The following is a 17,406-nucleotide window of genomic DNA, read 5'->3' on the forward strand; positions in this document are numbered from 1 at the left end:
TGTCTACAGATTCATTTTAATTCATTTCTGCACAGCAGCCGAGCTTTAGCTCAAATTCTAGAAAGGGCCCCCCTGCCAAGGTAGTCTGCAGTCTCCAAGGAAGCAAGAATTGTGGGTTTTAATCCTTTTGAGGCAAAGAAGGACCTGACCTGCTTTATTCATGCTTCCAGGCTGGGTATGTGTGATAATCACTGAGCCAAGGCAGAAGGGAGGCGCTACCAGCACATCCCTTCTCTTGCATGTTTGCAAATTTTTCTACTTGCTTTTAAAAAAGTTGGAGCATATCTGGAGGAGACAGCTCACACTGTAAATCCAGGGTGATGGGAAATGTCTCCTGGATTCACTGAGGACATTGCTGAAGCCCCAGGGGAAAAAATCTGATTGTTTTCAATTTTTTTCTGTTAGCTATGTCTAAACAGCTCTCCACACAAGCCTCACCATGCTGCTTGCAGAAGTGTCTCGAGGATTCTTAACAGCATATGCAAAACCATCTTCTTGAGATGAGAGAAGTGTGGGTTTCTGCAGGGCAGAAAGTTTCTGAAGGGACCTGTGTGATCAGAGACCAGAGACTATGGTTGAGACAGGACTCTGCCTCCATTTTCCTCTCTCTATAGTCTTTACAGCCGATTTCCTCTTGGGAGGAACCAGGACTTGTCCCTGAGCAATGCTAGAGCACCCTGGCAGGGGAGGACAATGCTGGCCTTCATCCATCCCCTGGGATACAGAAATCAAGGCAGAAGGCAGTGCCATAGTATGGACCAGCTCTTCTCCACTCCTGCCTGCCTGCCCTCAGGGTCTGAGGCACTTCAGCTCCCCTCTTTAGTGATGAAGCCAGCCAGCCACTAGGTGTTTACAGAAGCTGGAGTTCAGGCAGTTGTTCCCTCTGATAAGAGGATCACCTCCATGGCAAAGGGGGGCACTAGGAGACATGAAGTGTCCCTCTGAGGCAGATGAGAACACAGCAGTGCAATGTTTTGTTCTGCCATCCTTGGTGGCTAACTGGAGCTGCCTACATCACTGCTCAACAAGGATCTGGTCCCTGTGCTGTTCATAAAATTCCAGACACTGCTGAGGGATGTGAAGGAATGCTCCATTGGCTCAAGGTACTCTAATGCCATTGCACATGATTTTCACACCATGAGCTTGCCTTGATGAAAATGTTAAAGATGCCAAAAATCTCCCTGCAGATGGAGACCCAAGGACTTGATTTTGCTGCATGATGGTCAATCTTTAGCTCAAAAATGAGGCTTTTAGCCTCAGGTCAGCACAAGCTTCTCTAAAAGCCAGCCTCCACTCCCCTCTATGGTGTCTATTAAAGAAAGGCATTGAAGAAGTTGGAGGTGATCGCTCTATTTGTCATCCTGCCTTAGGGAAACAGGGTTTTTTAATTTCATCTAAACTGCAATAACTTCACACTTTGACATGGCCCAGCAAGCGACTGCTTGTCAACTGAGCTGTGATGTTCAGCCAGGTTTAACACAGGTTTGGCCAGGTTCTTGTTCTCTACACACATAAGGCAGAACATGAACATGGTTTGTGACAGACTTTGAAGCATTCACAAGCTCAACAGTGGCTCAGGTGTTGTCTACTAATGTGTTAAGCTGTAGTAGCTGGAGACAGACAACACTTAGCTGCAGAGTTAATTTGCCCCAGAGTAATTATTCACATACATGATAGCATATCTATTCTGTGCCGGAATAAAGATTTTAAAAGCATATAAAAAGCGGAAAGGGATGCAATACTACATTATTGCCTGATTCATTACTTTTTAATGAAGGGCTTAAACTAAAAAAAGGGTACATGTGTGATATACCCATCTGGACTCACTTTGCTTTCAGCAAAATGGACTGAAAAATTGAAAATAAGCCTCTTGTCTTCACAGAGAGATCTCTTCTGGTCTTGAGAACTAAAAGAGAGAAATATTATATATTTTTCCAAAATAAATGCTTCCATTCAAAGCCTGAAGAGACAGATAAATTCAAATATTTTTGGACAAAACCACAAAACCAAGGAAACCGAGAAATTCAAAATTAAAAGGTTTGAGATCCTTCATTAAGTATTTAATGGCAGAGGACATACTCTACCCTGTCTTTAACAATCTTTGGAAAGGATACTGCACTCAAGAGCAGCGTGATTTGTAAACACAGAAAAACTGAAGGTGTTCTTTTCTCTGTATTCTGCCTATTTCAGCTCAAATATTTGGTTTCAAGTCTTCAGATATGCATTTTCTTCCATTTCAGTACATACTTTGTGCTGGTTTCATCTTCTATATAAAGGCAGAACATTTCAAAGCTTTGAAACAGCAATATCCAGTTGTCATCATCCTTACCTCAGAATAGGAGCAGTTTGGCTTTGGGGGAAGCTTTTTGTTCTCTGCTGTTTCCTCAGTAAAAACAATTTCTCTGTGCACAGCAGCATTTCTGCTGCCACGGCTGCAGAAAGCACTGCCAGGGCAGCGGGCACGGCCCCGCCTCTCCTGGGGTTCATTTGCTGGGAAGCAGGGCAAGCACGACCAGCGCCCTCTCCTTCCCTGAGTGCATTCACGGCCACAGCCATTATTTGCTCCGAGATTGCTTTTCTGTGCCCTGAAAGACTCTGCGAGTTCACGTAGGAGTAACAGCAATTTTAAGACAAGGTGTGCTCCAAGGCAACAAATGAGAACAAAGACTCAGGAGAGCTAAAAGCTGAAGGACTCAATTTATTTTTTTATCCATTGAATAACTGAATTATTAAATTAAAAGCAATGCTACATCAAATTTACCAAGGTGGGGGAGTAAGTTCTGAACACCAAGACTGAGGGATTTATTATGCTTTTATGGAATCCATGTCTGTACATGAACCTCAGTCATTTGTGGTCAGAAACAAATACAGCCATACTGCTATAACCAGTAAACAGCAGGACACAAACCAGGCATTACACTTGTTCTCAAGTTGAAGTAAAGGTTAGATCAGCTGAGTCCCCTTTCAGCTAGCTACAACCTGCAGCAAATCAAACTTGTAAACTTTTGACCAACACTGAAAGTAAAACTAATACATATTTCTGCAGGAAAATGCTCATTTCTGCTGTGTCATTTGTTTTCTTAATACCTGGAAATACAGTGTATTTGAGACCAGTGTGGCAAATCAAAGGAGAATTAGGAGGTTAAAACAGCAGCAGATAGTGACAGCAAAACCCAACAACACTGGAAGCTTAGTATGTCCTCAGTAGTGTTGCCGATGGGGCAATGGATGTTGGGATCAGTGCCATGGTGAGCTCCACCTACACATGATGTTCTACCCACATACAGTGAGCTCAAACACTACAAAATGCTATTCTCAGGAGGAATTTGCAAACAAGCATGAAACACAGGTAGCCTTGGCACTAAAAGAGCTACATTTTCAAAAGAAGGCACACCAGGAGCAATTTGGTGGCTGAAGAAGGTGTAATCCTGAGTATAAAGCACGGCTTTTGACACTTGTAGATGGCCTGCTCCTGGACAGGGGTCACAAGGCTCATGCCACATTGAGCCAGTTCTGCAAGAGATGACAAAGTGCAGTGATGCAGTAATTTATGTGGTTTTTGAGCACAAGGCTGTGAGAACATAATTAGGTAGTCTTCTATCAAATGAAATGAATAAAAACTATAAAACAAAATGATGAGGCACTAAATTTAGAAGAAAATTCATTTGATTATCACATCAGAGCTGCGATATTTCAGATCATACTGTCAGCTTAATTGGCTAGAATTTATGTAGATTTGACAAAACTATCTGAGCTGTTACTAACGTGGGAAGTCACACTTCATGTATTCCAAAGCAGTTAGCCTTTTCACTCTGACGTAGCACTTGAAAACCTTGTGCTGAACACATTTTGAACTGTATAAAGTTGGAATGACTGGAATTGCTTATTATTTTGTGTTTCCGGTGATGTCTGTCATGACAGCGTCTGATTGCTCCAGGCATACCTAACACTGGCAGGACAGTTCCCAGGGACAGAGAAACAGCATCGCTCTCGTCTCACTGGTGACTCTGACAGTGATCAGTATGATCTTCCTGCTCTCCAGCTTCCAATGCAGACAGTTCCCTCATTACAGTTAGTTCTGCATGGATTTATATGCGTATGACTTGGGATAGGTGTCTTTTAAGTCACAGGACCTTCTCCTAAATTCTTGGACCCGCTCACACAGCAAATAACTGAAGTTTTAGGGATTCCTGATACCCTGTTTTGACATTTCCCAGAGGAATACATTTCAGTGGTACTTGTTCGATGCTGTACTTTATGCGCTAACTCTTAAAACATCTAGCACAGATAAGCAAGAAAAAGCCTGTTGACTGTATTCCATCTTCACACTTCACTGATCCCTCCACATCCATTATCTCCACGAGGCATCCTGCCTTTCTGTGCTTGTTTTGAGGGATGTCACCCCAGAAATTGCATCTAACTCAGGCAATTGAGTGTAAAGTTTAGTTTTTATGAAACTCTGTTATGAACAACACCAATGGAAAGAGAGGGGTTACTTTACAAAAGAGCCTAACAAACGTTCAGGACCAAGTAATCAACAGAATGACCACAGGGAAGCAGTTATTAAATATCAGTGACATTTTTTTGCTTTAATGAAAATATTCAGCTTTCAAACAAAATTCTTGGACCATTCTTCCAGAAATGGTTCTCACTTGAGAACGGAGCAGAGATTTGTGGGTCCACATTGCTAGCATTGGAAGTACTTTGTTACTTTAAGGGCCTTAATGTTTCAAAGGGAGAGGCTCAATGAAGACATTTCTCCTGTCTGTGTGTAGAGGCCTGTTCATCTCCACATCTGCAAACTCTCTTGTGTATGGTGCAGATAGATAAGTAGCATGCTTGTCTTCTAAAAACTAGGAGAGACTTCTTCAAGTTATTACTTTGTGTTTGTCTCTTCAGTAATAAAAAACCAGCTCTGCTTAAACATACAGTTTGGAAATAAAATACTTTTTTTCCCCATATTTTTGTTTTGAAAAAATACAAGCATTTGTTCTTGTAGTTTGCTTTGAAGCAAAATATTTTCTGATTCTTCAGTGTTTGTTTTGAAGTTATTAGTCAGTTTTCTAAACCACAAAGCATAATCTTTTCCTAACTAGTTTATGTAGAAGCATTTGTGGTTTATAAGAATATGCCCTGTTCTTTACTTGGGAAAATTAACATCCTAATACATACCTCCAAGCTTTCTTAGGCAATTAGAAAACAGACTCTCTCCAGTCTGTTCTCCTCTGTCTCTTCCACTATTCAACTAGAGAATAAGAAGGAAATCTCTCCTTGACTTGCAAAGGTCTGAGGAATGACGTGCTGGGGCTTACCACTGCATTGTGTCGGGGGTAGAGACTCAATTCAGGACAGACAGCAGCAAGCCATGTTAGACACAATTGTGCTGGGTTTGGCTGGCGTGGAGTTAATTTTCTTCCCAGTGGCTGGTATGGGGCTAAATGTTGGATTTATGCTGAAAACAGGATTGATAATACAGAGATGTTTTTGTTACTGCTGAGCAGGGCTTACACAGAGCCAAGGCCTTTTCTGCTTTTTGTACTGCCATGCTGCTGAGGGGGCTGGGGGTCCATGGGAGGTTGGGAGGAGACACAGCTGGGACAGGTCACCTTAACTGTCCAAAGGGATATTCCAGACCATGTGACATCATCCTCAGTATATAGTGCAGGGAAGAAGGAGTAAGAGGAGATGTTTGGATTGATGGTGTTGTCTTCCCCAGTCACTGATACGTGCGATGGGGCCCTGCTCTCCTGGGATGACTGAACTCCTGCCTGCCCTTGGGAAGCAGTGAATTAATTCCTGGTTTTGCTTTGCTTGTGTGCATGGCCTTTGCTTTACCTATTAAACTGTTTTTATCTCAGCCCACGATTTCTCTCACTTTTATCCTTCCAACTCTCTTCCCTCCAACGCTGGTGGGGGAGTGAGCCAGTGCCTGTGTGGTACTTGGTGGCTGGCTGGGGTTAAACATGACAACTAAATTTTTTCTTCTGATGACAGAAACTCTGGGAAACAAAAACATGAATAACTTTTTTTTCTTGCTTGAGGAGGTAACAGAATTACAAAGGTTACTCTGATATTAAATTATGTCCTGGATATTCCATTTTTCTCTTTGAAAATAAATTTCTGGCTCTTTTGTTTTAAAGTCTGAAAGCACATCATAAGTAGACTCAAAAAACCTGGAAGGCAAACCAAAAGAACTTAAAATATACTATTAAAAAAATCCTACAAACCTTCAACTACCTAGTTTCTTAGGACAATTTTACAAGAAGAAGGGACCTGAAAAAATTGATGGCTGGCCATGAAATCCTTGAGTGCTGCTGGTCTGGGAGTTCTGAATCAAAGACAGCAGGATGGTAGGAAACCATAGATAGAAGAAGACAAGAAGCACTTTGAAATTAACACAGGCCACACAGTGAGTATGTTGAGGGATGTCCAGTCACTGGGCATCACTGAGAAGAGTCTGGCTCTGTCCTCTTGCACTCTGCCTTTAGGTACTTGTGCACACCAAGGAGATCCCCCCATGATCCCTCTGACTTTGGCAGCAGAGTCCTGCAGAAATTCTTGATGCACATACTCCTTCTTCACCCCACAGTTCCCACTCCAGGACATCTTATCTCCTGACCTACCTCAGCATCCTCTGGATGCAGGATTCCCTTCTCTCACACAAGTTCTGGCTGCTGAGACTCAATCAAATGAACACACTTTCCTAAAATTGCAGTGCTCTTTAAAGAGCTCACAGCACATCAGAGTTCCTCTAGCAAGCACTGTTGTGTTTCTGGAGAAAAAAGGAGTAACCTTGCTTTTAACTGTACTGAAGTTTAACTGTACACCCCTGATCCATGTGAGCACAGGAATGAGATGCAAACACTAAACTGTGTGTCAGAGCAGGGACAGCAGGAGAGGTGAATGGCTGCTGTTAACTGAGGTGCAGCTTAAGACCAGTATATAGCAGAAAACTGTAATTAAATCCTCAGCACTCAGTGGGCAAAGTTATAATGTGCATTTTTAGCCTGGGATTTGACAAATTTTTTATGTAAATAATTAATAGCAATACCAAGGAACATCTTGTGTATATGGATATAAGAGCTTTATTCCCCAAGGCACTTCTGTTAGGGTTTTTTTTCCCTTTTTCTCTCTTCCCCGAGTGATGCCAATCTCAGAGGCTGCTCTGCTGACAGGAATTCCCATTTTAGGCAGGGCAGAATTCCCTGCATAATGCAAAGGCTAAGCTGCCCTAGGAAGTTTTGACAGTTCTTCAGCCTTCAAAATATAGTTCCCTTGCTTCTGTAAACTGACAAGAGAACTACCTTCTGCAATCAAACCACCCTCCCCAGCAGAGCTCCAAGACAACAGTTTTTCTACAAGTACTGCATCAGATGGTGAGAAACCATCTCATTGACATTGTGATAGGGATCCTGACCCTTCAGGATGGGGATGGGGATCCTGATCCCTTTCTCCAAACACAACCAGAACACAGTGCTGGGAGTGCTGCCCCTATGTTTCGTAACTTCAAGACAGTAAATTTCCTTTTTTGCCTTCTGAGAAATTCTTCTACTAAGAAAGTCTCCTTCAAGAGGAAAGGACAAGACCACTTTAGCTGAAGGTTTAGGTCCTCCAAAACCCAAGTCCAGCATTCAGACTCCATGGCCCTTCACTGTAAAAAGATTTGTTACACAGCCTTCCACACTTCAGGACACAAAACATGAAGGGATACAGAATGAAGAATGAGCATGAAGTAACTGGCTGCCATCATCTATATTCTCTGGTGAAATGCCAGTTTGTGCTCAGGCCCATTTTCAGGTACAATCACCATACTAGTTATCACAGGAGATACCACAACAATCAGCGATATATCTCAGCCACAGCAGGCTTAATTTGTCACAAACTAAATGTTTCCTACCATTACTTATTCAATAGGGCATGTATTTTTAGTGTGTGGTATTTTTTTACTATTTTATTTTGCATATGCTTCACTCCTGCGCATGCAGAAATATGCAGATGTGAAGGGAGCAGGAAAAAAATTGTAGATGGAGAAAGGGGAAATAAATCATAACTCACATTGTATATTAAAACTAGCTGCATCTAACACATCATCTACAGGTGAGGAAGAAAAGAATCTTTATGACAAGAGAGTATGCTAATTATCTAATTACAGATGATAGACCAGATCCCCATCAGGGGATGACTACAGGAATATTTTAACTTAGGAGCACTTGATGACCTTCAGTGGATCCAGCTTCATGACATCTCCCTAATTACATTCCTCCCACAAACTGTTACACTCACATCTATGATCTTAGCAAGTCTATTCATGTTTCCTATTCTGGCAAAGAGCAAGACCAAAGATATTTAACAGGAGTTACTCTAAAGTGCAAATTATGTAGGAATGGGTTTGCAAATAATGAATCAACCTACTGCTTTGCAGCTTTCTTATTTTTGCTGCTGGGTTTGCATGCTGTTAAACTGAGCAAGAAAACGGATCAAAATTAAAACACAATTAATCATGTTAGCTTGCAATTTACTGAAACTAACCATGAAATGTGACAATACAGGAGGTAAAGTTGGAAATAACTGCTGTGGATGTAAAAGCTTTGATATTTTTGACATGTTAAAGTGCACTTTTGATATTTTTTATTGTATCATATTATAGGATCACAGAATAATGGAAATTATCCGGAGTATTTGGAGTTATTCTAACTGTTTCAAGTAGGTATTTCCTACAGAGTACCACAAGAAAGACAAAAATAATATCAAAGAGAAATCCCTCAATAGTGAATATCTGAGAAGATTATAGTACTGATGTAGGAGAGAATTAATTTCTTAACTGTGAAAACCAAAGAACACCCTCATCTATCAGTACACACTCTGCACAGGCAAATTCTATTGACCAGTCAGTTCACCATTCCAAAGGATGATCTGTAATCCCTTCCTGTAGATGGAGCAAAGTATCAGGCACATGTGAGGGTGAATTTCTTGCAGACTAAGATAATCTTCACAGGATTTGCATGACCAATCATAAACCAGCTCTTTGACTATATCACATTTTATACAAGGCTGCAGGCCACGACTAAAACACCGGAACTGATGAATGTCCTCTTCTAGGGGACAGTCATTAGATTTAGTATAATTCAAGGCTGCTAGATGTGGCATGTGATTAATTTACATTTCAATTTTATGTGGAATTCATGCACATGCTTAGTTCTGCACTTCCAAACCCAAATTCCCGGGCTCCAATGAGTACTGTACCTGCAAGTCTTGTAGAAACTATGTTTTCAGATATGGCCTGTGACTACACTACTCACAAACTGGAAATCTGTATCACTGTCAGAACCTGAGAGAGACGGAAGTGACTTCATAATAACCTCACTGCTTTCGAGATGCCCTTTGCTGACCTTTCTGTAGAAAATTTTTCTTTAGAGTGAACATCTGAGCATGCCCTAAATGTTTCTGTCAGATTCTCAGTAATGTAATTAAAAAAACCTTTTAAATGTTAAAAATAGCAATCATTAGAGAATAAATATGGGGTTAAATTTATGTTGAAATAGCTCTTACAAGAAAAAGCCTCTTTAAAGACTCACATTAAAAATTCGTATTTCTCTGGGCAGTGCTTTAGTGAAATGAATAAAATCTTTCATTTTACAAAATGTTATTTTCCCCCCCCCCCCAAGTTTCCTGAAGAGAAAGACTCCATTGCTTCTTTAAAATATCAGGAACATTATGACACAGCAGGGTAAAAGCAAGAAAAAACTAAATGCTCTTTCCTTCCAAATGGTGTATTTATGCTGTACATAAAAAATAAGTTAATGATGCAGTGTGCACTGGGGCAATTCACTCAAATTATATGCCATTTCTTTTAGGATTCCTGGTCTTTAGCACTTCTGCATTTCCAGAACCCCTTTGTATTGCTTTCTGTTTTCCTCTGTTCTTCATTTATGTTTCTATGCAGTAAATTCCAGATTATTTTCTCCTGCTCAATTTAACTCCTCTGCCTCTCTTCAGGATAAAAAGGATTTATCAGTCAATATGCACAACTAGCAATTCAGGTGACGACTATGTGACACAACTATCTTTTTCTTACTGTAGCCAGGGTGGTTTTTTTTTTTTTTTTTGTATTGAAACTTCTCTGTACATCTGAGTTTTCATTGTAATTGCCTGATGCATCTTTACTGACTCAGGCTTTTCAAAGGAAATCAGAGGATAATTTCATGGACAGAAATTATTATTAATTTCTTTAAGGTTCAGAATGTAGAACAACAGAGGTTTATGGGTCTTATTTGAAATCAGATGTAAATTATTCTGAAGTTGGCACTGAAGTGATGAATATTTCCTTTTAAATAAAATGATAGAATCATAGAATGGTTTGGGTTGGAAGAGATCTTTAAAGGTCATCTAGTCCAACCCCTCTGCAATGAGCAGGAACATCTTCCACTAGACCAGGTCGCTCAGAGCCTCATCCAGCCTGATCTTCATTGTTTACAGGTATGTGGCATTTACCACCTCTGGGCAACCTGGTCCAGTGTTTCATCATCCTCATTGTAAAAAACTTCTTCCTTATATTTAGTCTAATGTCCTCAAGTTTAAAACCATTACTCATTATCCTATGACAACAAGACCTACTAGAAATTCTGTCTCCATCTTTTCTATAAGCTCTCTTTAGGTACTGAAAGGCCACAGTGAAGACAGCCCAGAGCCTTCTCTTCTCCAGGCTGAACAACCTCGCTCTGTCTTTCATAAAGAGATGCTCCTGCTCCTGCCCCACACATCACCTTTGTGACCCTCCTCTGGATTCACTCCAACAGGTCTATGTCCTTCCTGTGCTGGACTACAGCAAGTCCTTGGGTGCCACAAATAGCATTGAGTATGTTTGCGTGACCAAATACATGGAACCATTAGCATATCAATTTTGAATTACATAAATTAATATCAAATAACTAATGTTCCAAAGGAGCTTTCTAAAAAAAATTCTGACTTACTTGTCCATTGCTGCAATAAATTTATTTGCACTGTAAATCATTCATTTGTAGTTAGATTGTAAAAGTACAAGTCCTGTATTTTGCAAAACTGGAACTTGTGCTTATGAAGCAATAGGTTATTTTAAGGTGGCTTCGATATTCCAAATACACTGAATTCCTAATATGCTGAATAGACTACTTGTTAGGCTGGTTGATGGGTGCCATATATCATTGGATATAGTCTCCAACATGATCAATGTTTGAAATAACAGAAAATCCTAAGGATTACGACTTCATGTATTTTTTCTTTGAATTATGGGGTGCAACTCCAGGTCCATTGAAGTAATTGAAAAGCCATCTTTTTACTTAGAGAGGTTTCTGGATCAGCCTACTACTCCTAGAGCCATGCAAAGAATCTCTCTTTCACTCACCTGCTTCTTCCAGCTACTGTTCAGCTTTGGGGACATATTTCAGCTCACTCTTTATGTTCTGAATCTCTGACAAGTTGACAGCAGGACCTGGAAGTTTCTTAGCTCCTGGGAGGCGTTTCTTCTCTTTCTCCTCCTCTGTTGAAGCAGGAACATTCTGCACAAAAGGACACAGTGACCTTCCTGCTGCAACAGCAATCTCTTGAACATGAACATAGATCAGTTATTTGAAAAACAGGAAAGGATGTTTTTATACTAAAGGCATTCCCAGTGGAAATTGGGGTGGAGCCAGGAAGAAATAAGTTATTTTGGTTTTTTTTTGTCTAAAATGTCTAAAAACATTCTCAAAAGAATAGAAGATGCTCAGTTGTAGAGGAAAGTGGATAAGAATGGGTAAGAATTTACAGAGCCAGACCATTAGCAGAAAATAACTGACTGGAGAATTAAAGGCAACTCCAAGTCCTTCATATTTTAGATGACAAAAAAGTAGAACCATTTTTATCATCTAATTCCTTTGAGAGTTTCACAGTTGCCAGACAGTTGGAGAGGAAAACCATTATGCATGTCTGCAGCTCTGGGGAAGAGCTATGATAGTAGGTTATGTACCCCAAAAGCTCCATGCAAGATCAACATGAGTTGAAATTTAACTTTTCATGACCTCAGTTGCAAGACCAGAAGGGTTTTTGTCATTTTATATTTGAATTAGGGTAGTGCTGCATGGCTATTCTGCTGACACTGTAAAAATACCAGTTAAATAACAGCACTTACGCAATAGTGAGCAACTCAGATAATTTCCCAATGGACCAGAGTATTTCAGCCCTTGGTACTTCCTCAGCTGTACTATTGCTTCTAGGTGAGTAGAACAGGTATTTTAGACCATTTCTAGACTGGGTTATGTTTTGCAGGAGTAGATTTCCAGACAGGAGATTACTGTTGTTCCAGCTTGCTGTGTATCTTATAAAGCTGGCATACATGAGGAATCAAGTACATTTAGAGATTAATTTATATTTTATTGCAAATAATTTAATGAGGAAAATATTTTTTCTTTTTTGATTACTCTGTGAATGTCCTCCTGTGATGGACTTTTTGAAGTTCAACCACTATTTAGATTTATTAGCCACCCTTTTTGAAAAGTTGTAATAACTGTGAACAGTGAATTCTTAGTATTTAACTTCATTTTTTAGATTCCAACATTACTTGTCAAATATTATTGGCCAGTAAACCCCTCTTTTTTTTCTCTGTTGACTAATGGACTACATGCTAATCAGGAAGAAGAGTTTGCAATATCAACTAGCAAACAAACAAGGCATTGTAGAAAACTGACATTTTCTTCCTATCTGATCTTTAAGGACTTTCTTAAGACCACTATACATAAGGAAACTGAAGTGATAATTACATTGCTTGGCTTGGTAAACTTGTATTATCTTTTCTCACATTTTAGCCAATTCACTATTAATTAATACAAGATAATACTAATAATATATTTTAATATTGTTTTTGCTAGATCATTTCAAATCCCAGACAGTAATTCAGCCCCAGGTACTGTATGTACTGTCTGATATATGGCTCAATGATCTAACATCCTGAAACAGTAGCAAAGCACAGCAGGAGAGTAAGTAAACTGATACAGAAGCTGTTTGGAAGGATGCACAAAATTGTATCAGTAGTCAAAGATGCCATGAGCTTGTATTGTTTCCTTTGACAGTTTTCCTAGGTAATCTGAATAATCAGGGGAAACAAGCACTCCCTCAACTCCATAGTTCTTATCAGTACATAGCAGATACTATGTAAAAAATACCATTTCAACTCATGGCAATACCATTCCTCTTGTGGAACAAATGGTGCAAGCTTTGCCCATGTTTTGGAGACTTTGTGCTCAGCTTGCTCTTCCAACATCAGGTCTGTGCTATTTATGACTTCACCCCTCCCTATATCACTCACTCCATGTGCAATGCACAGCTGAGATCAGACTATGGCCTTCAGTTTTATGGAAGGAAGCCTGAAGAGTGACTTGGATATACAACAAGGGTTAACAAATACAAGCATGGGAATGCTCTGACTGATGAAGAGTTATTTTCTGTAATTCCCACCTTCCATTTCTTTTCATGTTAACATGTTTGCTCCACTGACCTTCAAAAATACACATTCCCACCTGACTGCACCACCCCTGTGAGTAACATCCATATTCCACTCATCTCCTTTGTCAAGGCTTTAAAATACAGTGGAAAATATTACTCACTGTTACCAAAAGTTGCATTTGTCTAAAAATGCTCTGAAAAATCATGACCTGTATGGAAAAACCTAACAAGATGAGACAACTGAAATGACAAGTTCACTGGTGGCATTTGTATTCTATTCCTGTAACAAGACCTGTTTCTGTAGTGATTACTCCCATCGGTTTGGTTGAGTACTGGCCATAAAACCTGGGCCAAGAACTTCCATAACGTCTGTCTTATATATAGTATTCATGTAGCTGAGAAGCAAAGCAACATTCAATTACCCAAACAAATGTAATTATCAGCACCAGTCATTTATTTTAGTTCTCAAACACTACTAGAATTCACACATGCTATATTAGTTTCTGCTTAATAACATGCACTCCTTCACCCGTTTAATTACTGCGCAGAGAACATGCTTTGATTTCTTTCCAATGGAAAAAGCCACAATATATGTTCAAGGTCATTTTGTATATCTGGCTTTTTTAAATCTTAAGAGCTAAGTCAGCCTAGGTTTGATTACTTCAGGAAAGTTCTCTGTAAACAGAGCACTGTTTATATCAAAATATGGCAAAAAAAAAATATGACTGAGACAGAAAATGAAGAATTAGCTCTTACATAGCCTTTCCTGCCCTTAGCTGTGAGGAGCATTGGGAGCTCTGGACCAGTAGGATGAGTTCTCATGTGGGGATTACAAATCCAAAATAAGTAAACTGGCCAGGAAACCAAGAACACCCATCTTTTTTATCTTGTTTGGAGTATCTACCACTACCTTTTCTTCCACTGCTGATTTTAGGTCTCATTTATTATAAAAGTTAATGATAAATACGATAATTTAATATCATCCAGAAATATGATATCTGTGTTTACTCATAACCTTTGTGATCAATGTTAGTTAAGGTATAAATTGGATTTTAATATTCAAAACTCAGTGCTAAACACTCCCTGTAAAATACAAGCATGAAAATGCAGAATTCAGTCTAAAATGGAGTCTTTTCACCCCTGGACAGGCAAATGGGTTCAGAATTTCTGTTTTAACTTGCAAGTGTCTTCACATGCAACTTCTTGTTGATAAACCTTCCAAAAAGCGTTGTGTTTGAAAACCTGTTCCAAAACTGTAAAGCTGTAACAATAAATCACACCACAGGGTGGCAGGTAGCAGCAAAGTCTTCCAAAGCCTTGCTACAACTTTTCCTGCTGTATCTCACCAGGTCCTATCTAGACAAATGCTGCTCGGGAAATCCTGACTCTCTCTCCTGACAGCAGGTACTATCCCGCTGTGGCAGCAGAGCTACACACCTTTGAAACAGTTTATATTCCTATAGGGTCCTTGGCACACAAAGCAGAACTATTTATACATGAAGTGTTAGTAAGTGGCCGTTTATTTCCATGAAATATCAGTGCATGTTCAACTGTGGTACCTAAGATTGGTATGCAGAGCTTTAAGATCACTTTAAAGGCTTTCTTCCATTTCATGGCAGGGATTCTCCTTGGAAAAAAAAAATCAAAAAAATCTTTTTTGCTTACCTCCTCCACTTCTTCAGGTGTAAATTCTTTTCTTTTATGAGGGTGGCCTGCACCAGGTCGAAATGCTCCCATTGGGATGTTAATATTAGCCTGTGAGAAGGAAATTGTGATGTATATAATAGTGACTGATAAATAAAGATACTGTTGGTAAATGGCAAAACTTGGAGTGGGACAAGCATATAGACATTATCATGGTTTCCAAGCACTTATGCCTTCAATGTATGCACATCACACCACTCCTGGGAAAGAGAAGTGCTTTCATCTCCATTTTAAAGACAGAAAGTAAAAAATAAACTAGAAAGTGAAGTACTGCATTTTAGACTAATGTTTCCTAATTTCACTGGACTTTAAAAAAATGAGTACTGGACACTAAAGCATCTTTAGGCACCTGGGTCTGCTTCAGTTTGGTCAAGGTCAAACAGAAAGTGAGCGCCAAAAGCAACATTTAAGTGAAAATTACACAAATCTTTCAATAACACACGATCACTGGACCACTCTCCATTCTCCAATGACACCAGTTTTCACCTCACTTAATCACAGGTAGCTTAGAAGGGAAGCCTGCCCTGAATCAGCTTAAGCCATAAGTGTTTAAAATGTGATTTTACCAACAAAATGTACCCACGGGTGCTACAAACTGTGAATAGTTGAACCAGCTCCAACACTGGGCAGACCACTGGCCCCTGGCTTCAGCAAACTCCCTCCAGAATGATACCCACACAACTGCATCAATCTGATCTTTTAACTGGGGCAGAAAGCCAGTAGCCATAATGTAATTGGGGCTGATAATAGGTATCTTAAAAATAAAGATTTTGGGGAATAGAATGGCACAAAACACTGCTTAGGAAAGAACATCTGAAAAGTATCCATTTCCAAATGTGACCAAGCCCAGATTATTTTAAAAGTCGAATGGCATGATCAACTAAATGCACAATTTATACTTATTCTTATCTCGTGATCTCAGAAGAGAAGCTGCTCCTAGGAAATGTCATCAAAATACCATGGCTCCCACTGGTAAAACCAGGGGGTGAATTGGTAATGTTATGGAGCAGAAGCAGAGAACCTTCTAACAGCGAGCTCTGTTCTTGTCCTTTACCATCTGACTGATCTGCACTAAACAGAGATGAATAATCTCATCCTTCTGCTCAAGTTATGGTCTTGCAGATCATGCCCCACTTGGGCAACCACAGGAAACAGCCCACAGTTTTCAGTAACAACTGTTCTGACGGCTGTAATCAAATGACGAGCAAATTAAGAACACATCTGCCAAGAAATGAGTACTTTTCCCTGTATTCTACTTACCTGTTTCCCATTATCTTATTTATGCAAGATGATGCTGTAATTTCAGCAGGGCTGCCAAATAACTGCAGGGTTACAGAAAACCAGGTATTTGTTTCATGAAGCTTTTTCACTGAGTATTAGTTTAGATATCATGAAACTTTTCACCTGCACTTCGTAAGTTCCCAGGAAAAAGGGCATTTTCAGTCTCACAGTTCTTAACTCATCATTTCATTTATGGGTGGAAAAAAACCAGCTTTGCCATTTCTAATTTTAAGTTACTGCCCCGCCAAGTGCTGGTATCTCCAGACAGCTTCAATATTTGGACTGGGAAACTTCTCTGCAAATTACAGCTAGCATGGTCATACAAGTTTGCAAAGTTGAAAATTTAAGAGATATCTCTCCTTTTGGTGCTCATCCTGAACTTGGACATTCCTTTCCCTTGGAGATAGTCAAAGCAGAAGCCAGCCCCCCATGGCACACTACAGCCCTTGCATGTTCCACCATGATTGACAGGTCAATGTGACTAAAAGTGGTTCAGAAAACAAAAATGAACCTCTAAGTTCCAGGCTGCTAATTAAATTCAATAAACCACTCTTTGGTCTGCTTCAGCACTTTCCCAGTAATCTGTGTCACACAAAAGCAGTTTGCACTTTGTTATCTGCAGTAAGGACATTCACGTCAGAGTTTGGGCAAGAAATACACAATCATGACATAATAACTTGGTAAAATGAGCATCCTTTGAGACATAGTTAAAAACTGTCTGGATCTGATAACAGATTCTGTAAATTAAAATATTTCCAGTATAAAATGAAAGTATGACATTTCCAAACAATTCTGAGCAGAGGTACCAAAGTCCTGAGCTGCAAATCTCTCTTAATCCAATGTTGGTTCTGTCTCTCAGATGAGCAGCTGTGTAAAGAGTGGGCCAAATTCTGTACACCAGCATAGCTCTGCAAAGACTCATGCTGTGATTAGCACAAGTTCACAATTTTGTTTTAAAAATACGTT

General features: G+C 39.7%; 1 protein-coding gene across 3 annotated transcripts in view; it reads right to left on the reverse strand.

Moving 5' to 3' along the window:
• The window catches only part of SMPX (small muscle protein X-linked), a 40,830-nt gene that overhangs the window by 16,481 nt on the left and 6,943 nt on the right, over nt 1-17,406 (reverse strand). Inside the window, exons 3-5 of one of the 3 annotated variants that reach the window (XM_082278883.1) lie at nt 15,121-15,210; nt 11,381-11,534; nt 1,759-1,906 (exon numbers count right to left, since the gene is read on the reverse strand). In XM_082278883.1, coding sequence (XP_082135009.1) covers nt 11,394-11,534; nt 15,121-15,210 — 231 coding nt within the window. In that variant the 3' untranslated portion in view covers nt 1,759-1,906; nt 11,381-11,393. Of the gene's footprint in view, nt 1-1,758; nt 1,907-2,763; nt 3,514-11,380; nt 11,535-15,120; nt 15,211-17,406 lie in introns of those variants that run through there. The other 2 variants (XM_082278884.1, XM_082278882.1) reach the window with 2 other exon arrangements.

Source organism: Coloeus monedula, assembly GCF_965178545.1.
Source record: "Coloeus monedula genome assembly, chromosome: 3".
Taxonomy (NCBI): domain Eukaryota; kingdom Metazoa; phylum Chordata; class Aves; order Passeriformes; family Corvidae; genus Coloeus; species Coloeus monedula.